Source organism: Microplitis demolitor, chromosome 7 (genome assembly GCF_026212275.2).
Source record: "Microplitis demolitor isolate Queensland-Clemson2020A chromosome 7, iyMicDemo2.1a, whole genome shotgun sequence".
Taxonomy (NCBI): Eukaryota; Metazoa; Arthropoda; class Insecta; order Hymenoptera; family Braconidae; genus Microplitis; species Microplitis demolitor.
The window spans coordinates 21804940-21830892 of NC_068551.1; the positions used below are offsets into that span (position 1 = coordinate 21804940).

General features: G+C 32.4%; 1 protein-coding gene across 1 annotated transcript; it reads left to right on the plus strand.

Moving 5' to 3' along the window:
- On the plus strand, nt 1-25953 carry LOC103569488 (kinesin-related protein 12). Its single transcript, XM_008546809.3, has 4 exons — nt 1-1375; nt 1463-3255; nt 17044-17147; nt 23983-25953. Exons 2-4 carry the CDS (start codon nt 2250-2252, stop codon nt 25399-25401), a joined length of 2529 nt encoding a protein of 842 aa, XP_008545031.1. The 5' UTR covers nt 1-1375; nt 1463-2249; the 3' UTR covers nt 25402-25953.

Sequence of the window (25953 nt, forward strand, 5' to 3'; positions counted from 1 at the left end):
ACTGCATATGCGGAAACACCCGACGAGCTGGTGAAAAAAAATATGCGGTGAAAAAAAAATAGCATCTCAGTTATGTATAATACTCGGATAAAAGAACTAGAACATACACATGAGCTCATAATATAAAGAAACTTGTTCTGAAAACACTTTGACAGACAACCTTTCGGAGACGTAAAAAAAGTAAAAAGCTGGTTGAAAGGATCACCTAAACAAGGCGCATTGTTATTAGTGATCGATGTTACTGTCACACGAGATGGAATCTCAAAAGATTTAATCTACTCGTAACAAAAATTTATACAAAACGCTCTAAAATAATAATAACAATAATAATAACCCTCGGAAGATTAAAACTAAAAATTGAAAAAATAAACCGCGTAACGTAAAGCAACAATGCAAGAAGCAACTTTCACCATTAAAACTTGTATAACTAGTTCACAAGGGTTATGGTTAAAATCAGTAGTTATGAGAAACGCAAGGATATTAGTCGGATACTGGTTGCAAATAATAAGGACGGTGGTGGCGTGGATACTGGTGCTGTTGATGCTCCCGGTGGCGTTGGCACACGGTCGATCTTGAGTCTTGAGAGTGCCGACGAGTGTGGTTACTCTTCTCTATACACTGGTTACACTTATACCCATACTTATGTACTTGTTGTATGCTTCTTCATCCAACGTCTGCTCTAACGTCGTCTTTATCGCTGTCGTTGTACTTATACTTTATATATATATGTATATATTTTTATATATATACATATATGTACGGGTGTATTAGTGTACTTGTGATCTGTCTGTGCGCCTGACTATGTGGCCCGACACGAGAGTGAACCGACCAAGTGGCCGAGCCAAGCCGAAGAAGACAACCGCGGCACTCGTTCAGTAGTTTCTCGGACGGCGCACCGGCATCATCCGACCTCCAATAACATACCAGAGATAACCCTCTGGACTTAATAATTATTCATTAATATATCCATAAATAAATACATAATTACATGTATTAGTAAATACACTTGTTAGTACGACAGAAAATAAATAAATACATGTGTGTGTTTCCCACCCTTATCACATGGAATTTTTTAAATGAATCAGCTACACGTGACTCCAACTTATGGCATTTATCTTCACACAAAATTCAAAATTACACTGTCGCTAAATTAATTCATTTGTTTACTTTTTTTTTTTTTTTTTCGAAAGATTTCGAGCAAGTCGATGAAAAATTTTTCACAAATGAGCCATATTAATTCAAATGGATTGGAGCCGTACAGTGAATTATGTAAATTTTATTTTATAATTGGATGTGCTTGTAATAAAGTAGTGACGTGTGTGTCGAGGTAATCATGATGACTTTATACCGGGACAATGTGGTACACATTACTTGAGTTGAGTAAAAATATATAAATTTAAGTTAATTGTTTTAGTGAAAGTTTAAATAATAATATTAATTAATTAATGAATTTGTTAAGTAGGCTTGACCGCGATAATAATCGGGCGGATTTTAACTAAGGTGGTAAAAAGATATACAAGACCCGTTAAGGCGATCCGTCAGAGTGGGATTGATAGACCGAGAAAACGACCGCGAAATAAAACGGCGAGGAAAGAAGAAGAAGGAGAAGAAGAGGAAGCTCACGGATAAGTTTCTTCTTATTCGGTATATCTTTATAGAGGAAATAAGAGCAAGACCAGAAATTGAAATAAGAATAAGAATAAGGAAGAAAGTAAAGAATAGTACGCAGCGGGAAGAAATAGTTTTAATAAAAGGTAGACCACGAGACACAATAGCTCCAGCAGAGCATGAATTCGTTTAATCGCGAGCTAAAGGATTATTCTGATGATGGTGATAACGGTGAGGTGTCTTCATTATGCTTTTACCAGCGACAGCTCTATTATTTTTTCACTTACAAAATAATAAAGTGAACTACATATTTTCGCCTAGTGTCTTATTACTGCCGGGTAATTTTATTTGTTACTTTATAAATGTATCATGACGGTACAAAATAAAAAATACTGTGAGGCTAGGTCGATTGCCAGCCGACAGCACGGCTGTCTGATGGAACAAGCGAGAATAATCGACTTGGTAATCCTCGGCGGTAATTATTATTTGTAGCAAATAATAATACAGATAAAATTTATAAAAATTTAAAACCGGCAAGATAATATATTAATAATAAATATATATAAGTTGTAGTTGCTGTAATAGTAATAAAGATAATAAGGAAGAAGGAGATTGCAATAAAGAGTTTAGATGAGAGCGTCATGCTCGGTGAGATCGACACGGGCGATCCAAAAGTGGTGAAGTCTCATACCGATAGTTCACGACCCATCTCCAGTTCTACTCAAGCTTTTTATCACCGAGGAGACTCCGATATTTCTAATAATAATATTAACAATTGTTGTAACAATGAATTTTTACTTAGTGGACCCTCCGGACGAGGGAGAGACCATTGCAGTAAATTGTGTAAGAAAAAACTTTTTACCGAAAATACTTCAATGGATTACTATTTCATTGACGGCGATAACGAATCGATAAATAGTGCAGAGTCGAGAGTTAACTGTGAGACGCATTTATATAATAATTACTCCGATAATGATGATAAGGATGTTAAAAAGTCAGTGTTAAATAGTAGTAGGGTTAGTAATAGTTTAGCTGAGTCTCCGGTCGAGTCTAGTCAACGCTTCCGCAAATTGGGAGATTCCAAAGGAAGAGGCAGTATTGACAGTGAAAAGCTAAGTAGAGTGGAGAATGAATGGTTCGTGAGTTATAAAAGTGACGAGTGCAACTTGGAAAACAATATTTATATTAATAATTTTAGTTTTAACGATAATATTAATATTAGTAATAATAACAGTAGCGATAATGATAGCAGTAGCTTTCGGAGCAGCAGTAGGAGCGGCAAAAGCTACAAATTGAAAGACAAGTGCGACCGGAGAATCCCATGCAGACGGTATTATCTACAATTTGCGTTTTTATTATTCTTGATTGCATTTGGTGGTCAGACGGGTGTCGGAGCCGGTATCGGGATTGGTGTACCTAGATCAAGTGTACTTGGGATTATTACCGTGGGTACGATGTTCAGTGTGAGCGGCGTTAAAGCTGCGCCAGTTGACTTGGGTGATGCTGGCATCAGGGCTGAACGCTCTGCTAATTTATCTCATCTCACTGGTACCTCGAGAAAGATACTCATGTTTATTAAAAATAAATATCTGCAAATTTTACCCGATGGCACCGTTAATGGGACTGAGAATTTTACTGCTGATTACAGTGAGTTTTTTATTTTATTACTATTTTTATAATTACAGTCATTTTTACCCGAAACCCCAAGGGTCAAATGGCCAGTCGTTATAAATTTAAAAAAAAAAAATTATTAATTAATTAAGGAGAAAGTTTCCGTCATAAAGTTTATTAAATTTAAACAGCTGGCCATTTTGCCCAGATGACTATAAATATTTAAAAAATTAAATTAATAGCTGTCTAATTATCCGGTAAATGATAAATTAAAAATTAAATCATAAATAATTGAGCAAAAAAAATTAGCATTTAAATAAAGTTACAAAATGACAAGCGAATAAATAATTAAATGAATTAATTAATTATACAATTTAAAGAACAAAACTGATCTTGTTACCTGAAGATTTAAAAAAGAGCTTTTGAGAATAAACAAATTGAACGATTGACGTGTATTCTTGGCCAGCCGTGCGATCCAAGAATACCCTGACTACTCACAACTTGTGTTAAACTAGTCCACTGTAGAATAACCTTTCCATCAACCTCCCTCATCCTAATTACTCGCTTGACTTCTCACACGTACGTTTGTTAAAAAAAAAAAAAAAAACTAAATCAATCAACTAATTACTGCCTATACCTCCGACAACATTCTCACTAATGGAAAGCCAAAAAAAAACTACACATTTTTAACATTTGTAGGAGTAAAAAGTTCTCTTGCACTCCATATTCCTTTTACATTAAACCATTTTACTTATCCTTGGTTGCTTACTTACTACCCGTGTTAAACAAATAAAAACTAAGACTAACACTAATACAGACTCAATCTCTCAGCACTCATTGCTCATTACATTGTAAGAGCTCGAAGTAATCGAAAAAGATTATACCGCGCGGAGCCTGGGGTTAACGGTGTAAATTACAGAGGAAATTATGCTAAATGATCATCCGTTGGATGGCCAGTGTGGTGGTATTATAAACCATAAAACGTAATATTGGATAACAACACCTTATTCACTTGGAAGCTTACCAACGATGCACCGACTGCGCTGAAACTTTGTTTCTCTTTCACTTTAGTGGTGGTGCCGGTACTCTAGCCTAGACTTTAGCATGTATGCATCTGCATACACAGCTGAGAGCACCAGTAGTAAAGTAAGCAATACGGGAATAGTATACCGCGATTACGAGGCTCAGTACTGAGCACTTAACTTGAATCGTACCAAAGCAGCCAGATTAAATTAGCTGGATTGGAGTTTAGATTACTCGTGTGCTGGTGGGTTTAGGTCTAAAGACCCGAGAATTAAACGCCGGCCACGTGCACACTGGACCATTCGATGCAGTGTAGACAGACGGAAGGTATGATGACGATGATGATGATGATTATGATGATGGTAGTGGCGGCGGATCGCAATCCCCGTTCGGTGACGAAGACGACCAGATCGCTTTGGATATCAATCATCGTGGAATCCGGCCTACTTAATTGGCCTCTCCTACCTGGATACGTGATTCTTCATTCCTGTACTTATTTAGATTTACCAGCATTGATCACGCGTCGTTATTTTCTTCAAACGTCTATTGCAACAAACTGATCTTCATCATTTCATCTTTCTCTCTCTCTCTCTCTCTTTCTCTCTCTGTTATTTATTTTTATTGATATTATTACATTGAATAGACGGTATTATTTTACCCGTTTTAATTGTCTGTAATATATTCCGATACAAATAGTTTCATTTACTGGATACTGTATACTTGAAATAGTTATTGGTTTTACGTACTCATACGTATGCAAATTACAAGTGAGAAAACTACTTGATAATTTGATATTATTTCTTCTGAGAATTTGTAGTTGTAACCTGCTTTTTTTTAAAACTTGTTAAAGCTACATTCCTGCTATGAAAATTATTTTCTTTCATAAAATTAATATTTAAAGAAAAAAAAAAAAAAAAAAAAAATCGCGCTGTTTTTATTTTTCTCATTATTTTAATGTCTGATATTTAAAAAAATATTAATTATATACATTTCCTTTATTAGTTTATAAATTATAAATAACAGAGTACTTTAGTAATTTAAATTGCTGCGTGAAATTTATGGGTTGAGATTAATTGAGTTTGCAACAAAAAAAAAAAAAAATAATAATAATAATAATAATAATGAAAATTATGAGTAATTGTGTGCAATTTAAATGAATAAAAAGCAATAAATAAAGGAGTAAATTTGAATGGTGTCGTGTAATCTCGATTAAATATCAAGATAATGCTACCAGACTTGAGAGTCGTATCTAGGAAAAAGATCAAGAGATGTAAGCAGATTGAACTGATGCAGGCATACTGGTCTTGGTGAATAAGGGGGTATTATAACGCGAGATTAGCTAAAGCCGGAACTGGATTGATAGTTCAAGGGTTACATGGGATCGGAACGGACGCATCACGTACATCGAGGCAGCATTCATCGTTCCGCTCCTCCTCCATGTTTCCTTGGATTTTCCTTCAGGGTCTGACCCACCCTTGATTCGTCTTTTTCCTCTTATTATTTTCCTTCTGGCTCTCTGTACTTCCACTCCTATTTATATACTCGTACTCTTCTCAAGCCTCTTCTCTATCCTTTAATTCTATCTACTCATGCTCCTCATCTTGCTTACACCAATTGATCTACTGCGAATTATATCTAGTCACGCGAATCCTCTAGATGAAATTTTTAAATATTTCCTAGTACCCAGAAAAATCAATTTAAAAAAAAACTATAGATAAATATTTATAATACTACGCAATGCAAATAGGTCCAGGTTGCTGGTGAAAAAAAAAATTATTATCCTTGAGTCTATTTAATCGACTAATCAGCTTTTAATTGCTTTGTAATAAAAAAATGGCAATTGAGATGTCAAAAAAGGTATTTGAATTGTCGGCAAATATTTTATTTAAAAAATGACTTTCATATTTTAAAATAAATATGTGGGCGTACATCAAAAGATAAAGTAACGTACTCTGCATATAAAGTTGCCATACCATTGAGTATTGACCTACCTCAATGCAGGCAGTTGCGTATACTTTTTAAAGTCAAGTGTACTTCTTACATATGTATATATATATATATACAAGTATAAAATTTTTTCATTATTTCACTCAGCAAAATTAACGATTGCGCATAACAACGTTACTAATTTAAATAAATTATAAATTAGCGCGTTATTGCAGAGTCATCGGCAAATAATTTTATGTCTATCCTAGATTCCAATTACGCAATCCAAACTATTGAAGTGAGACCAATAAAAACCATTAGATAAATAAAATTATTTATTTTCGATTTCATACTGAATGGATTAGGTCGAGGTCTGATATATATTTAATTATATAGTCTATTCTGCAGCATATATTAAAATACAATGTGACAAGTATTATTCTGTGACTCGATTACGGTATCCCGGAGTACGGAAGTAAGTAGCTTTCGCCTGTACTACATAGTTGATTAACCCGACGCTTTATTGTAATTGAAATATCCCGGATGGCCTACGTACTGTACTACAGTCTGCAGATAGAAAGTAAAGGGTCCAAGATAAAAACATATATGATGTCATAAAGACTAAAAATACGGTAACGGACTCGCTTTAAAATATCGGAGTTACAAAATAAATAGAAGTTGAAAAATAAAATAAAATAAAATAACAAAACAATGAATTTCCTGGTGGATAATAATAACGAATGTAACGTCTTTTGAGAACGTGTAATTTTGCACGTACGCATCATACAAATAACACACAATTGAAGCCCGAGTCAATAACCCCGATATCTAGATCAATTGAATAGTAAATATTCTTAATCAGCGGAGTAGTACCATTGACCCTTACACTCTTTATGTGATGTAATATATATAAGCGTTGATAGCTTATACACAATAATAATAACACGGATGATTAATTTTATTACCGCGACAATGCTGCATCACGTCGAATTTATATCCATTTAGTTTTAAACCCTTCACTTTTATTGCCGTGTGTCATCGGATCGAGGGACATTAAACCAAACCTACAGTTGCGATCAATCATATTAATATCTATTTATTATTGTTAGCAATGTAATCATTTTTTTTATCTGTACATTAGTCTATTGTCTATCATTAATCTTGACAATCATTGCACCCATGACATTACTCGAGACATTTGAATGTTAATAGATAGTTCATTGACAGAGTTCACGGCAATTTCATTGATAATTTTTTTGCATGACAGATGTCAGGGTCTGTGTTTACATTTTTTTAAATATTTTCTAATAAATATTTTTTTTTTTTTATAAATATACATATTTAGAAAAATTTATGTGCCAGCGTTATTGAGTGGTTTTCTCTAAATCTTAGACAAATCCTAGACTTATCCTAGAGAAAACTTAGAAAAATTCATTTCGCTGAAAATCCTAGACAAATCCTAGACAAATCCTATAGAAAACTTAGAAAAATTCATTTCGCTGAAAATCCTAGACAAATCCTAGACTTATCCTAGAGAAAACTTAGAAAAATTCATTTCGCTGAAAATCCTAGACAAATCCTAGACTTATCCTAGAGAAAACTTAGGAAAATTCATTTCGCTGAGAATCCTAGACAAATTCTAGACTAATCCTAGAGAAAACTTAAAAAAAATTCATCTCGCTGAGAATCCTCGACAAATCCTAGAGAAATCCTAGACTTATCCTAGAGAAAACTTAGAAAAATTCATTTCGCTGAAAATCCTAGACAAATCCTAGACAAATCCTAGACTTATCCTAGAGAAAACTTAGGAAAATTCATTTCGCTGAGAATCCTAGACAAATTCTAGACTAATCCTAGAGAAAACTTAAAAAAAATTCATCTCGCTGAGAATCCTCGACAAATCCTAGAGAAATCCTAGACTTATCCTAGAGAAAACTTAGAAAAATTCATTTCGCTGAAAATCCTAGACAAATCCTAGACAAATCCTAGACTTATCCTAGAGAAAACTTAGGAAAATTCATTTCGCTGAGAATCCTAGACAAATTCTAGACTAATCCTAGAGAAAACTTAGAAAAATTCATCTCGCTGAGAATCCTCGACAAATCCTAGACAAATCCTAGAGAAATCCTAGACAAATCCTAGAGAAATCCTAGACTTATCCTAGAGAAAACTTAGGAAAATTCATTTCGCTGAGAATCCTAGACAAATTCTAGACTAATCCTAGAGAAAACTTAGAAAAATTCATCTCGCTGAGAATCCTAGACAAATCCTAGACAAATCCTAGAGAAATCCTAGACAAATCCTAGAGAAATCCTAGACTTATCCTAGAGAAAACTTAGGAAAATTCATTTCGCTGAGAATCCTAGACAAATTCTAGACTAATCCTAGAGAAAACTTAGAAAAATTCATCTCGCTGAGAATCCTCGACAAATCCTAGACAAATCCTAGAGAAATCCTAGACAAATCCTAGAGAAATCCTAGACTTATCCTAGAGAAAACTTAGGAAAATTCATTTCGCTGAGAATCCTAGACAAATTCTAGACTAATCCTAGAGAAAACTTAGAAAAATTCATCTCGCTGAGAATCCTAGACAAATCTTAGACAAATCCTAGAGAAAACTTAGAAAAATTCATTTCGCTGAAAATCCTAGAATCAGCTTAGGTCCGTGTATATATTTTCTTTAATTAAAATAATTTTCGGGAATTCGATGAAATATTTGAATAGAATTTTAAATGTTTAAATTCCGAATTACTTGGGAATTATTTTATTTAAAAGAGCGTAAGCTTTATAAGTTATTTATATATTAATTTATGACTTGACACCTTTTTGTAGGCCAGGATATCCTTTGCAACATTGTAACTTACATTAGTTTTTTTTTAATGGATCTTTAAATCAGACAGTGGCTATTTGTTGAATTATTCTGAAAGAATTTCTATAAAAAATTAATTCCATACTTGACTTTGAAATTGTCTGGGGTACATATTTTACTGAGAGGGCGTCTTTGTAGATAATTGTATGCTAGTATGGTTTACAAGGCCGGGAAATAATTATTTAATTATACAAAAACAATAAACGAAAAAAATTTATTTGCGTATTTTAAATCACGAATGTGATAAATTTCTGAGCAAAATGACGGTCATGTATGTATATCTATATGTTACTCTGATCTGATATTAATAAAACTTGAGCAAATTTAAAAACATCCATTCGCGTCATACATTTTATTACCGACTTGAATGTTGAAAAAAAAAGAAAAAAAAATATATATGTTTGTTTGATTGCGGAATTTAGTAAGGCATCTGCGAAATGATTGTATGTTACTGTCTGGTGAACATAAAATGAGAAGCGTTGAATAAAAAATATTTTTAAAAAATAATATTGTCATGAGGAATTCAAGTATTTATTCTTTTATTATTTATCTCATCTCACTAATTGCAATTACTGAGTAAGTATGGACTTTTATAGTAGACAATGTAATGTACTTTGATGTAGTCAAATGCCAGGAACTTTTTAACCTGAAAAATTCTCATACATTTCATTTAATCCTTGCCGTTATTTTTATCATCAATTAAGACTTGTAATCCTGGTATTTTAGAATCATTAGATGATTTATGATAAATTTTTACTTTAAAAAAAAAAAAAAAATTATTTTAGAATTTCCCACTCAAATTTTTTTTGTTAAAATTCGCCATTAAAATTTTTTTAAAAAATTTTTTGTAAAAAAAATTAAAAGGAAATTTTTTTCTATTTTATGTAAAAATTTTTTTTTGAAAGTAGATCTATTTAAAAGAGATTTATGAAAACTATAAGATTTTTTTTTTTTTTTTTTTTTATTATTAAAATATCTATATATTTTTAGTTTTTGTTTTCTTTCTTCAAGAATGTCTCGCGATGTCTGATATTTTTCTTGGATGCGTTGAGTGATCGTTAGATAAACCACTCGGTTGTCCAGTTTTTCGTGCTCTTCCGCCCTCATCAGCTTAATGAGAAAACGGACACTGGGTTTCTTTACGACGGTTTTAGATAGATAAAGTGCGTTGTCTATTACTACTGTACAGTAGAACATAATAGTGTGCAGTGACTGCCGAGAGAGCATTTGTTAGAATAGAAGAAAAGTCATTATGACGCTGAAAGCTTGACTATGACTCCGTCTTAGTTCATTAGATCTCTAGCACGTATTTAATGAAAGTACGCTAAATGTCACTTTGATACCTGGAAAAGAGCTAATATAACGGCCGTGATACTACCGCAGGCCGTCACAAAGCAGTCGGAATGTCAGGGGATTTAAAAAATTATTCCTATTTTTTTTACCCCCATAAATATCATTTTTGTATTAATTAACAGCAAACAATCATTGTCTCTCCCTATTACAAATCATAAGCACATATTATAAATTATTATTATCATTAATAAAAAAAAAAAAAAATTATTTTCCGTTACGAAAAATGAAGAGCTACTTTCTAAATTAGCGTCATTAGACACTTGAAAATAATTATTTATGAGTTCTGTTTAGCGCGAAAAATAATTTATTTTTTTCCCAATATTTTAATTAAAAGTGAAATAATATTAATTTATTAGTCGACTAAATTATCAGATTAATATTTTGTACAATGAAAGTTGGGTAAATCACATGACAGCAATAATTTTCTTGTGACCCAGATATATTATAATTATTAAATTTATTATAATTATTTATTAACATCTCTGATGTTATATTTTATGTAACATGTGTATAAATATATGTATATATTGAGAATGAATTATCAAGAACACCCACGGACACGCAAACTCCGATTCGGACCCTCTTCGAAGGCAAACTCGTTCATTACTGAGATTAAGACATCTCCACGACGGAGGTTTCAAATCAACGATTCTGGCGCCTCGCGTTCTCTTTTTTTTTTCTACCCCGATTTATATATCGATATCTTGGCATATTTTTCTGCGGTCAATATGCCTAGATATAGATATCGCACGCGTGTAAAATGCCAGCAAAAATTTTTTGATTCATATTTATATGAATTTTTTGATATTTATTTGCAGACTTTACTATAAATTTTGTTTATTTATAGAATATATATTCAACTGTTCAGTGAGACGCCGGAATGAAATTAGCCACCGATTTCATTCATATGTGTACATTGTGCTATGAATAGCGTGAGAAATTCCTTGCGAAATAAGTATAAATTGACCGCACAATTGACCGCACTAAAATTCAAGAAATTAATACGCGTTATATATATATACTTATACATTAAATAAACTTAATAAAACTTTATGAAAACTTATCAATTTACTTTCATTCAAATTTACTAATTTTCATCAATTCTCAAAAAAATGTCAAAATTTTTTAAAATAAACGTCAAGTCAGAACAGAATGGAGTGAAATTGACCTCAAAAAATTATCAAAATTTTTCATAATTTTAAATATTTGCCAAAATAAAAAAAAAATTTATTAGTTCATTTTACCCCATAATTTATAACGCATCGAAAAAAATTTATTCAATAAAAAATTTATAAATTCTAATTTAAAAATTAATAAGGTATAATTTAAAATAAAATGTGTAAAGTAAACAAATTACCAACTTTACCTTGCCCTAAAAAATAAAATAATAAATCTGATGAAAATAATTATCTCGATAGCAAATATCAACAAAAGTAAATTCAAGTAGTTGAATAATTCCACAAGCAATTTAGCAAACTATTTTAATGATTATTATACTGGCTGCTAAAACCCGTTTTCGCGTTTTCATGGTCCATGATAAAATGGCTCATTGAATTTTATAGCTGATACATCGAATTAACCTACGGGCAACAGTTAATGCACAGCCAACCATCACAAACACTAGCACCTTACCACCATCAACACCATAACAAAAATAAGCTCTATTGAATACACCTGTTTGCAACAATCTGTTAGTTGTGATCACAATTATCGATCCAGTAGTTATAATCCGCGATAAGAAAGGAGAAGGTGGTGGCCTTTAATCAGTACAGAATTGATAATGACAAGCTATCTGACGTTAAATCGATATGTATAATAATGCGCCTAGATTATCCGTCATCCGAGCAATCAGGTTGTCTGCACTTATCCTCTTGTCACTCAGCACCTATCCACTCAAGTTATTTAATCCAGCAAACTTAAATGTTTAGTTAATATTAATCATCGACATCTTTCGTCTCCCTTCCTCATTCCCCCGGCAATCTCGCTCGTTGATGCATCGCGGTGTTAATAAAGCGCCAATTCGAGGATGTCCTAAAATTAATAATCTCCAAGCAATCATCCCAACAGGATAATTACGTGTGATTTTACGTTTAGTCAACAAGAATATAAATGCCCCGGTCAATTAATGTGCTCACTTATCTCTGATCAAGATACCGATCAATCTCCCCTTCCTTACACACACTGTCGCTAACATCTTGGACAATTTTGCTTTTTTTTTTACACTGAACCTGCTGAGGATGCCGAGTAGAGGGAGATTTAAAATAAAATCTTCTTTGTAGGGGACCTCATTTTTCATTAAATATTTTTTTTACATTAATTTTATTTTTTAATACTCACTACTTAATTTATTCAATAAAATTTATGCCCTCGTTCCTCTTCTCTGACACACCGCACACCTTTTCCACCGGCAATTATATTAAGGGCTGTGTGTTAGAATGCTAAATCACCGGTTGAGTATCGACAAGACGGATCGACATAACGAGTAGGTGGACTATAACCCGAAAATGCGGAGGAGGCACCCGCTGCCGACGAGGGCATCAATTAAACGTATACCTAATCTCTTTTTCACGAGCTAAGGGTCTGCCTAATTGATCCTCCGAGGACCGAGGGAGCGTCCCTTCACTTTCCCTCTGACTCTTTCTTCTTAATTATTCAATTTGCCATTGCAGTGACAAACGATTTTAATTATTAGTTAACACTCCTGCGAAAACTTCCTGTAAGACATTTATTATCCCGCAAAATAATTACTAAGATTAATTTAGTGCAAAATCCATTTATCACGGTTTAAATTTCAATACCAATTATATATTATTTTATTTAATATTACTGTTAATTTACTGATACACTAAATAAATTACTATCTAATTGCAATTAAGTGACTAATACAAGTGATAGTAAAAATAGTTTAGCTCTACGCACTTGTATCAACTCGAGCAGCCGGCGAAATATATATATATATATATAATATGTATCTTGGGTATTAGCTGCTGATAAAATAATACGTAAAGAGTCGAGACGTATCTGACGCATTACGAATGCTCTCATTACACGCAATTCACGCTTCTGGGACATTAATTGCGTGTCTGTATTATCCGTTCACCGACACGCTCTATGGAAAAAAAAAAAAAAAAAAAAAAAAAGAAGGTTTTGGTATAAAAAATCCTCAGAGATCGATTATCAGTATTGGCACTGGCACATCCATTTATTATTCCATTTTAAGTCCCGATAAAAATTTAAAAAAACAAAAACATAAAAATTTAATCCTTGATTATCGTAAATTAGATAGGAGAAAAAAAATATTCAAAGACTTAGTCCTTGAACGATCGGTGATTCGGATTCCCCGTATAATCCTCTATACTCTGCCTAATTCTTTAATATCTACATATATTTATATGTGTGTATATATATGTATATATGTATTATGGCCATTTAACGGACAGCAAAATATCGCAGATGATATTGCATGAATTTTTAAACCATGGGTTTCTTCTTCTTCAAGTACTACTTTTTCATATAGGAATTTAACGTCGCCATAGCTCATACAAATGACACTGATACGTCCTGTAAATCAACGTTTATTGCGTCCCGCGTTTTAAGAACCACCGATTCTCCTTCTCCACATACATTTCTTTCCCTCAGTAGAATATCTAAGCCTTTGAATTTTTATTTTAATACCTTATTCTTTTATTTTATTGTACATATACACACATATATATATGATGTATAAATATAAATATATATATTTATATTTATTTATTTTTTTTAACTTTATTTTATACTTCATCTTGTCTTGTCCCAAAACGCTTGACGCCACGCTGGGCCTCACGGTCGCCGAATATTCATTTATGAATGACGAGAAAATAAAAAAATTTAAAAAAACTACTGCCTAACAAGGAGAAAGAGAAAATAAGATGTCCTGAATTTTTATATCACATATATTTATACATTTAGATTTTTTTTTACTTCGCTTAATTGACGAACCATGAATTTAATGTCAATAATTTGTGCGAGAAATTTTTTATATCGCATCATTAACATATACGTGTCGTCAATTGGACAGTGTTGAATAGAAAAAAACTAAAATGTTAATAAAATAAAATAAAATAAAATAAAAAGTTTAAATACGTGGTAACTAAATGTTTGGACACAACAGTTGGCAATTTAGCAACACAAATTTGTTGGGAACTCCGCAAAAGATCGGTATCTCTGTCGGTTTGTTTGTAAAGTACCGAAGACAAGCCACACCTAGACCAAACTGTTACTTTCTTCCGAGTAAATAAATTCTACTGTCATTAATCTGAGATAACTTATCTCCCTGATTGCGACAATGCTCCCTAATAACCCTATTAAGATTTTATTATAAGAATATATAATAAATTTATTCTCGCCCTATTTTTTTTTTTTGATTCATAACTCAAAATTTTCTCAGGGCGAGTATTTTTTGCGTACACGTGCACTGTAAAAAATTGAGAGTGAATACGAATTTTATTTGAATTTGAACCTAAGTCAAAAACCAAATTTCGATTCAAATCTCAAAGTTCTCAATGAGGTTTTTGGTGATCGATTTAAAATTTTAAGATTGACAACCGGATACAAAGCTATCCTAGGTTAGTCCTCATAGTAATAGTTGCGACCAATTTTGACACTGAGGACTGCAATAACATAATCTGGATCAACTTCAAAATACTCTAAACATGGAGTAATTTTATTCGCTTTTGAGTCTCAAAATTTTCATCCGACGCATTCTCTCCCCTTCCTTTTTCTATCTAAATTTTTTTTCAATTTTTTCGCATTTAGACCTCATTCTTACTGAGGATTTTAGTACTTTCTGGGCGGGAACTAAAATATCAAAGGAATTGAAGCTTTTGAAGACTCAACTATTTGTTTTTCGACTCGGGATTGTACTTTATATGAATGAAAGTAAACCTAGCCGAAAACGGGGATATTTTATTGGGTGGTCGATCAACAATGGACAATAGGTAGTTTGATGATTTGAGTGAGCGACTGACAAGAGAGATGAACTAATTCTCTGAAAATATCAGGAAGAGAAGCGGTGATGCCCGACAATATAAGAGTAAGACAACTAAAGTTAAGTAGACGTAGTTTCTATTTCGGTGAGGTGAATAAGAAAACGACGCGACCAGTGACATAACCCCGGGTTAGTGGCCTTCTCGTGACACTACTCTCAATTTAAATTATTTTAAACTAATCAATATTCAAATCTTTAATATATATTCTGATATTTTATTAAATTACACTACACGCTATTTTATTGTCCATAATTTATTCGTCTTAGAAGATTTTTTTGCCATTTCATACTTATTAATTTATTACATAACTCGGGTAATCTGCATAAAATTTCGCACGATGTAACGAATTAACATATTTATTTAATTTTTATCATCAAAACATATATATTTATTAGCATAATTTATTTTTTTTTTAATGACAAACTTTATATTTTTCCTTAATTTTTATTTCAAAATCAAAATTCGCGGATGTTGTTTTTTTTTTTTTTATCTATCGCGGATATTTGAATCCATTATCTAACGGTTAAATTACATAAATTAAAATTTCAGTGATAATAAAATATTGTTAAAATATCTCTTGAATTTATAAAAATTTAAATTCACTAATTTTTTTTACTTTTTTATTTTAATCGCTAAAAAATTTGAATCTGTAAACTCATGGTAAAAAAAAAAAATTATTTAAATATTTAAAAAAATTTAAAAACTAAAAAATTAATGAAAAAAAAAATCTATAATCTCACGGTGAAATTCAATTAATTTTAATTTAAGCCATAATAAGTTGATTAGCAATAAAAAAAAAAAAAAGCAAAAAAGTACCGTTTGTATTATCATGTAAAAACAGGCAAAGAGTTTGCGTAATTTAATGATAAGCCTAACACGTTAAATCTGTATCAAGGCGCCTTAATTAGCGATTAAGTCTAATGAATATTGCATGAGAACCTTCAACACGTGAGAAATTTAAAATCTATATATATAATAAATCCATTAAATTCTTAAGAATTTTTTATCCTCTTTATCAATTAATCCCATTAATTATATTTATTAACAAAAAGAACAAACAATAACGAATAATATAATTGAAAATCAGTCCATATATTGTGTACGGGTGTTTGCATACAGCCTGGAGACTAAACGATCTGGAGACTAATTAGACCGGTCGTAGTTTGTTAACAGTGAGGTCGTTAACTGCAACACGAGCAAAATGTCCAGTTGATTCTCAAGAAGCGTGCCTGTACTATCCTTCATAGATTTTTATATACACACGTTCCTACACAACTCACACATGTCCATAACATATGACATATATTAACTTGCTTTGATTACTTGATTAATTCCCGCAATCGATTAATCAACAGTTTCATGCTTCTTTTTATTTAATGAACCTCCAAGTAGGGGAAAAGGGGGCAAAATAGGTCTTCTGGGCTCATTTACCCCGCACTGAATTTCTTTCAATGACTGGGTCATTTAAAAATCAATTTCGCGGCTGACAAACAAAAATTCATAATTACGGATTTGTTTTTAATGAAGGCCCATTTTGCCCCACTGTAAAACCTGTTTATTAAAAATTCGCAACCCGATATGATAAGAATAATAATAATAATATTGATATCACACTGCTTTTAGATATATTCCAAAGGATTTCCGTATCAAGTGGTCAACTGAAGATCCAAGGAGTCGCGACATGTCTGTACCTCTGCATGGATTCCTGCGGTCTTCTTTACGGATCTGTGAGTATTTTACTACTTAATCACTATAAACACAGCCCTAACAGGAAGTGTAACATGGAATAAAAAAAACTGGCGTAATAACAGTTAAGTTAAGTAGTCGATACTTAATTTTAAAATTAATATAAATGGCTCGATAGCCACGCCGCAGAAAAATATCTGCAAGGACGTTCGTCAATAGAAAAAGGCGAAAAATAAAAAATACGTTTTAACATGACTTAGTTCACGTCTAATTGACGCTTTGGATCGCAAGGTGAATGCCAATAAGACTCGTGACTCCTAATCAGACTCAGTAGCTTGTACAAGAATTACAACCAGCCATATGTCTCAATGAATTCCCAGAATTCATCCAATCACCTTTTTCAGTGGTGAAAAAAAAAAAAATTATATAATTAAAATGAATAAATAAAAAAAATACGCCCAAGAATTAAATTAAATGTCATTGGCTTCGGCTTTAGCGTCAGCTCAGCTTCCTTGTATGTTTAATTCTTTATTACGCGGGACTTAATTTATACCCGACTTAAACTCTTTCTCTGCTGTAACTTCCATGAATTGATCTATACCGGTACCACCAAAAGTGTCACTGGCATTTATTCGCCATGACCTTATAACAACTAAACGCTCATTGAGATTTATATCATCGGTATACTAAATATAAATCTCCTAAAATAAAATACTAGGGGCAGATAAACAGGATCTCGGAGTTAAAAAACAGGATTTAAAAAAAATAAAAATGTTAAGAATTTTTCAAGCCATATTTTGTATCGATTTTTGTAATTATAAACCAGTGAAGACTGTTTTGCTTTACTAGCAGTGTTTTATAAAGTAGTAGAATAAGTAAAGAAAATGAAAGAGAGATAACGACATGATCGACCAGATGCTCTGGCTGTTGCTACCGGTGAAGTTGTCCCGCGACTTAAGAGACTTTGAGACTTGAGGGCACAAGTTATTTTCTTATTCTACTTGCTTTTATATATGTTACATATATATGTATATATATTTATAAATGTATTGGATATAGCTGGTTATGTATTGGTCTGCTTGCATAACGCCCGAAGGAAATTCCACGCTAGGCCACACCGTGTGCGCATTGCCTCAAGTCAACTAAACTGTATTATACACACTACCGGAGCAGACGCGAGCCACGCGCGTCGCGTGCACATACGTGCTTCAGTTTCACGGGAAGTCGTATGAGAGATACTTAATAAGAGGTCACATCACTTTACGTGCAAACTCTATCTGATATTTTTGCGCGCAGAAATTACTTTATTTCATTTTTATAAATTACTAATATATATATATATATATATATATATATATATATATATATATATATATATATATATATATATGTATATTTATAAATATATTTTTATAGATAAAAGGGAAGATGAGTGTAATTTATTTTTGAGCATGTGACAAATGGACCGAAAGAAAAATAAGATCGTCAGTCTAATTTGGAATTGATAGATAAGATTTAAAGCTCCTTGAAACTGATTCTGGTAATCCCGGCTGGAACTCATCTGTTGACTAAATATGTTGGTATATATAAATGTATATATATGATACTTGTAGATTATTTTCCGTGAAGCAATAGCAGTAAGTTAAACCCCACTGCTCGCTGGCAGCTGGCTCAAAGGATAGATGAGCCATTTAATCCCTGAGGGCTTATATACTTGACATTATTCATTGGGGTAATGATCGAGAATCGAGACGTTCGCCGAGACAGATATCGCTCGGCGTTTTCTCGAGAACGCGGAGGCATCGCGGATGAATTGCTCGAGTTTGATTTTTTGAAATTTTCTCAACCGTGAGATTTATTTTTAAATTCTTGGCGGTAAATCGCGGGCTTGTTGATTCCAGCGGTAATAGTTTAACTTTTTTTTTCTTTTTTTTTTTTTGTTATTAATATAGACAAAAATATTTGATTTGAGTTAATAATGGGGTAAAAAAATTTCCCATTGTTTGGTTGGAATTTTCTCACGGTTGAGTTGCTATGAATTTAAATTGTGAGACTTACACCCACGCGTGTTGAACTTGACTTAGATTTAATCGCGATACTCAACATTTACTAGTCAACTCAACTCAAGTTCGAACATATGTATAAATATAAATATAAATATACGCGTCTTATATCGCGATCATAAATTCCAACGTTAATATATATCGTCTCCTAATAGCATAAATGTTTAATTTATTATATCGTTTAAGGATCTGTTAGAAAAAAATCTTGATAATAATCCTATATATCGACTACGCTTGTTTTAAAGTTATAAATTAATTCTATATCCATATATAATAAATATATATATATATATATATGCTGTCGTAAAATTGCTTCGTAAAAAATTTTCATTCCTTGACACGACGATAAGAATCAACAATTTTGTTTTATTTCAAACGCCAACGACTTAATTAAAATTTTTTTCTCGAATTCGTTTTTGTTAAATGCGATCTCAAATTACATATTTCAATAAATCATTTTTAAAAAATTAATATATTAATTTTTTAAAAATTTTTTTCTCAAGTGAAGACAAAACTGCACCGAAATATTTAAAATAATTTGAATATTTAAATAAAATAATGCGTGACTATGGTTATAAATAGTGACCCGCATTTAGTGCAATAGGCAGGTGAAGTTTTGCAAAATATAACCGTTTTAAACAGATGTTGGTTAGTATGTTTTCATATTATAGAAAAATATATCAAGTTAACTGGCAAAATACGCAGGAAGAAAATTGCAAATATTTTTGTTATATTTTTTATCAATTTAATGAAGAAATTTAAATTAATGGCGTAACGTGATTAATTAATGGAAGATATATTAATGAGAATTTTATGCTTTGGAGTATAATTATTTTCAGCCCTTTAGCAAACGGCTTCAGAATCAAGTTTTTTACTCGATTTAAATTATTACTTTTAAGTTCTTTTGCGGTCTGCAAGTTGATTAAAGTTAAGTGACTTAATTACATTGCTTAATTATTGGAATAATTGTATCGATTAATCAAGTCGGTATAGAAAGACTTGGAAGCTTTAGATCTTTGGAAAAAAATAAAAATTCGAGAAATTGACGGAAAACCTCAGGAGAATGTAATAAATTATGAAGAACTTATAAATTCCTATGATAATCTACTCTAATAACGTGTAATCGTATGAGAATCTATAGAAATAATTTCCCATGGCAACAATTCTTCAGGAATTCCTTTGATACACGCAGAAAAACAGTTCCGTTGAATACAACAAAGACGGGGTAGCGACTGAATTTGTTATAGTTACCAAATCAAATTATATAATCTGCAGAACGTTATTCTGAATCATCAAGTATTTTTCCTCAGAGATGTTCAACAACAATTACCTGCTAATTTTTCCACATATTTTCTCATTGCTTACTCGAAAGGTAACAGAATCAAATGGCCCAGTCACGCAAAAATCCTGGAAATTTTGAAAAAAAGTCCGGAAAATGAAAAAAATCTAAAGGATTCAATTCCAATTAGTCTCGATAATCACTAAAATCATGAATGTATTTTCTTCCGCCTGTCTTACCCCAATCTACCCTAACAAGCATCTATTGTACACTAGAGATATCTATGAAAATATAACGGGATTCTTCTATCAATCAATCAAATTCTATATAAATATAAAAAAAATTTTTTCTATCGGCACCTCAGTCATTGCAATTATTATGATTATAATAAATTGCCAGCATCCATATATATATTATCTGGTGGTTTTATCTGCTGAAGATCTCCTGAATGAAAGTCTCGTTAAAGTTAACACGTCGAGCTCGTCTCTGTGGTCGTACATCACCAGTTGGTTATTTGGAATTCTCTCCGTACTTATAGACTAGTGTTGCCTCTCGGATATATATTATTTCTATACATATGTGCACAAACTCCGTACTATATATATCCATATATAAAGATAAAAATGTACGAGTAGGAAGAGAAAATATATATAAGAATGTATTGTGAGTAAAAAAGAAATATCTAAAGCTTTCGTCGAGATGTCCGTGTTCAAAGAAACATTACACATTAAAGGTAAAAAGGTTTCTGAGTCAGATATTATATATGTATATATATATATGTGCAGCCAGTAAAGCTTACACACACAGCAAGCAAAGCTGAGGCCCAAGTTTAAGTATTATGAGTAAAGGATATGATGGATATGGATACTAACGATATAATTCAAACCGTTGACACGTGCACAAATATTATGATGGACGGTTTAACGTGGTACTCATTCCATTGAGACACGTCTCGTGGAGACTAGTGGTATAATATACCACGGTATAGATAATAAAAAATAAATAAAATGACGCGAGCAAGGATTATATGCTGATATGTTGATGCTGATGGGAACAAAAATAAATGAAAGGGTTTAGGTTTCGTAAAAGAGAATGCTTTTAAATAATCCGCGTTCACTCTCTACTGAAGCTGTATATATATAAATATATAAAAAGGTTTTTTATTTTCTTTTGCACTCCTGGAGCCTGACGTGGCTTAAAAGGATAAGGAGGAGGATACAGTATCATCGGTATCGGTATCCTTTTGGCTTAGCTTTTAACTTGTTACGCTAAAACCAGCACGTGACAGTGTGGAAACTTAACTCGGGATAAAATAGACAAATAAAAGAGTATAAATTTTTATAAAAGGCTAGGAGGCTTCAGATTGAAATACGAGTCGACACGGTACGGGTGGTAATCTGTTTAACGTACGGTAAACACTCGTGTAAAGAGAGAAAAAAGGAAGGGTATATATATATATATATTTATAGCTAAATAAAATGAAAATAAAGAGGACGAAATACGTGTCATGTTTTACGAATCAATTTTCTAAATATTCGGATATAAATTAAATGGGATGTATTTTTTGTTGCCCTTTTTGGTACGTGGCGGTTATAAAGTTATGACGTTATAAGTTTATTCTGGAGATTAAAGGTTGGAGTAGAAATAAAAAAATATAAAGATGTAGATTTTATATCTACGGAAGATAAAAAATAAATGAATGTGTAGCCGGGAGAATCTGACAATCTTTGGCAAGTCTTTCGACGCCATCGACATCGTATTCTTCGTAACTTTATGATCTCGGCGCGTTTGTATTATATATAATGCCTTATATGTATATCCCGAACAAAATTATTTCGACAGCAGTTTGCCTATTAACACTTAACATCTGACCATTATTTAATACTCTCTAAATCACGATACAATTTTCTAAATTACACTAGCCGCTAAATTTACGGGAATAATAATTAATATGGATTTTTATTATTAGCCTTCTTTTTATCAACACACTTTTCTGTGTATCATAAATTTCATTTGTAGACTTGCTAACACTGTTTATTTTACGAATTCCTTCACCGTTTATAAATTTCTCTATTTGGATACACGTCCTAAAGTAGATAAACATTAATTAGGACTTGTCAAATTTTATTTTACTTTTTTTTATCCTTAACAAAAATCTTTATCGACTTTCAAATTTATTCTTATCAGTAATTAATTTTTTTTTTTTTAATTAAAAATTTTGGCGCCAAATTTTTTTTTTATTTTATAATTTTAAAGTATCCCTCCTATTTTGGCTGAGTCACTTCATATTTTATTTTATTAAATTCTCAAAAAAATATTTTCATAACAATGAAATTTTTCTCAATTTCAATGAAAAGTCATAGTTTTAAAAAAATGAATGAAAATTATTTAAAAAATCAGTTTCTCATCCATAAAACTTAACTCTCCTCTTTAAATGCAGGGCAAGCAAACAAAAATTGCTCTTTGAAATTTATTTATATCGATGGTTACAAGATTAACAAATTCAAATTCTAAAATTACACTTGAATATTTCATTTCGCTGGTACATTTACCTTAATTTAACCATGAGTATAGAAGAGTAGGTATTTAACGATAAATCATGTCTGATGAAAGTTACGACTGCCTGGCAGCAGCATCTCTAAGCAATACGATCACCCACGTGTAGGATAGTTATAAAGTGTGCGATGCCATGCCAGAGCTACATAACATTGCAGACAAGACTATACTCACTACCACGAGCAAGACCAAGACGATGACGCGACTATGCCTGCTGTCCTCATACCTTTTTTTACCCCTTACGTTCGCGTGGCGATTTAATAACAAGACAAAAAATTATCAGACATGTCTATAAATTTTTTTACCCTCCACATATTCACATTTATTATAAAAATATAAATTTTCAATGCCCTTGTGTTTATTTTTTGCAATTTATAAGATTGATTTTATTTTTGCTTTGAAACTAATGAATCAGCGATACATATATATATATATATAAAAGAGCTCGGAGGAAATTGACTGGCAATGTATCTGCGTTAGTTAAAGTTCTTTATCTTGAACTTGGACATTTCAGTGGTTCCATAAATGTCTTATTGCTCGGTAAAATAAATAAAACCAGCAAGTAATAGGACGCGTGACAGCGGAAGAATCTCGTTAGGGACGTTACGTGATCGATTCAACATCTCGGTTTCTACATATTATCGTAAGCAGGTACACTCGTCTGTATACCAGAATAAGATGACCATTACATTGCATTACAAAGAATGCAGGAAGGAAAAGTGTGCGATTCCCGATATCTAAAAACAATCTATCACATTGAAATAAATTTAATGTTGAATTGTCTTGATAAAATAAAATAAACTCAAATTATCCTCAACAAATTTTATTTACCATCTAATCGGTTAAGATATTCTGTAAAAAATTTTAACTGCAGCATTAATATTAATGATTCGAATAAAATAAATTTATTGGGAATAAGATAAAAAAGTTTAATTTTATGTCTTGTTTATAATGTCATTTTGTTTTATCTGATTTCAGCGTGAGTACACCGAAGACTGTGTATTTAACGAGACACTGGAGGCACACAACTACAATACCTATAGCTCGATAAGGTGGTCGACGCCACGGAAAACGCTTTACGTCGGGTTAAATCGTCACGGACAACCCAGAAGAGTTCAAGCACGTGGTCATAATTTAGGCAGACTGTCAAGTTATGCGCGAGTTATGACTGTCGTGGTATCGCCGGACCGGGTGGAAAATCTACAAGCTAGAATGATGGGTGTCCAGCACAAAGTCAGACACCACCATGTAACTCATCATCAGACTCAACACCACCATCATCAGCAGCAGCATCACCAAAATCTACAGCAGTCCGTCTGTCCAAGTTTCCCCAGCCAGGAAAAAGACGGCCGCGACAGGTTCCGCTGCAGAAAACGAAGAAAACGGAAAAAACGCAAGCGAAGATGCGAGAAAAATGATAAAGTTGATTCAAACTGTGAAACATACATAAATATTAAAGAGGAGAGACCTTGTCCGGATACGGAAGACAATATTAATGGGAGCGATGACAGTTCGGGTAAAAGACCGTCATGCAATTATTCAAGCTCCGCTGATGAATTATCCAGGCGACAGTTATTAAATACGAGCCTCGTGATAAAAAGAAAGTCACGGATAGATGTAATTAATAATAAAAATGAGGATAGGAATAACAATAATAATAGTAATCATAATAACCACACGAGTAAAAAGAAAGAAGGGAAAAATAATAAGAAACTTATGAGAAAAGTCGGCTTTGTCGACGGTACGGGCACAACTGCGGCCACGGACGTCCAGCATCAGCAGGAGCAGCCGCATCAGGAGGAGCAGCACAAGGGACTGGTTTTTAAAGAGAATTCAAGCTTGGTAAAGAAGAAATTTCCTGGAAGATCGATAAGAACAACTGTGCCAGCTCCATCGTCGGAGAATTCCAACGCGACATTGGCTTCTTGGTTCACCGGGGCGACATCGACGACTCAGTCATCTTGGGAGATTTTTATGAAGCGCACATCATCATCACCATCTCCACCGACCAGTCGCGCGATAAAATTAATTGACAATCCAAAGAAAATACCTGGAGACAAAGACGCTCAAGTTTCGGATCCCGATGTCAAGGGAAATGCCACGGAAACGTCAAATGTAGATGATACTAGTCTATCAGCCCTAGAAACAGAAAACCTGCTGACCGATGGCTCCAGCGAGAGCGAGGACGACACTCTAGAGGAAGACAGTGCCTACGCCGGGGACTACGGGGTCCTGATGACGACAATGGACACCACGCCGCCAGAGAGGACCGAAGACTACGCCAAGACAACGACCCAATCTATTCTCGAGTCTATTGAAGCCAGCCGACCGCTAATTGATTATTTAAATCGCTCTGTCATCGACTCCTCCTTCCCCTTTAGAAGACTCGCTATGTGAAAACTCTTGTCGTGTAATAAGACTTTATTATATAAAGTGTATATATTAATTATTAACAATTAATAATTAATAATTAATATTGATATTATTATTATTATTAATAATAATAAGTATATGTAATTTATAATAAAACAATGTCCCAAATATTTTGCACGGTTTATTACTAATCAAAATAACAACGAGTATCCGGGATAAAAGACAACGAATGTACTCGCGTTAAGAGAATAATAGAGACTTAATAATTAATTAATTTTTTAGATAAATAATTAAGTGCAACAGTATGATGATCATTATGGCAAAAGGCTGACGGTAATCTCCTCGCGAATCTCGGATTCGTCCGATAAAACTACAACGTAGTGATTTATTTATTAAAAAAATAATAAAAAAAAAAGCAACATTTATTTATTTACATCCCAATTAATGTGTGTCGGTATGTGTTGTGTGCATGAATAAAATCACATGTGTCTTTAAGTGTGTAATTTAAAAATATTATTTAAATTTTATTATTTTTAAATGCAATGATTATTATTTATGATTATATAAATATTCCTA

Coding starts and splice junctions, on each gene's coding strand:
- LOC103569488 (XM_008546809.3), top strand. CDS start 2,250: ATGCTCGGTGAGATCGACACGGGCGATCCAAAAGTGGTGAAGTCTCAT. Junction 3,256..17,043: donor GAATTTTACTGCTGATTACA/GTGAGTTTTTTA, acceptor CACTGCTTTTAG/ATATATTCCAAAGGATTTCC. Junction 17,148..23,982: donor GCGGTCTTCTTTACGGATCT/GTGAGTATTTTA, acceptor ATCTGATTTCAG/CGTGAGTACACCGAAGACTG.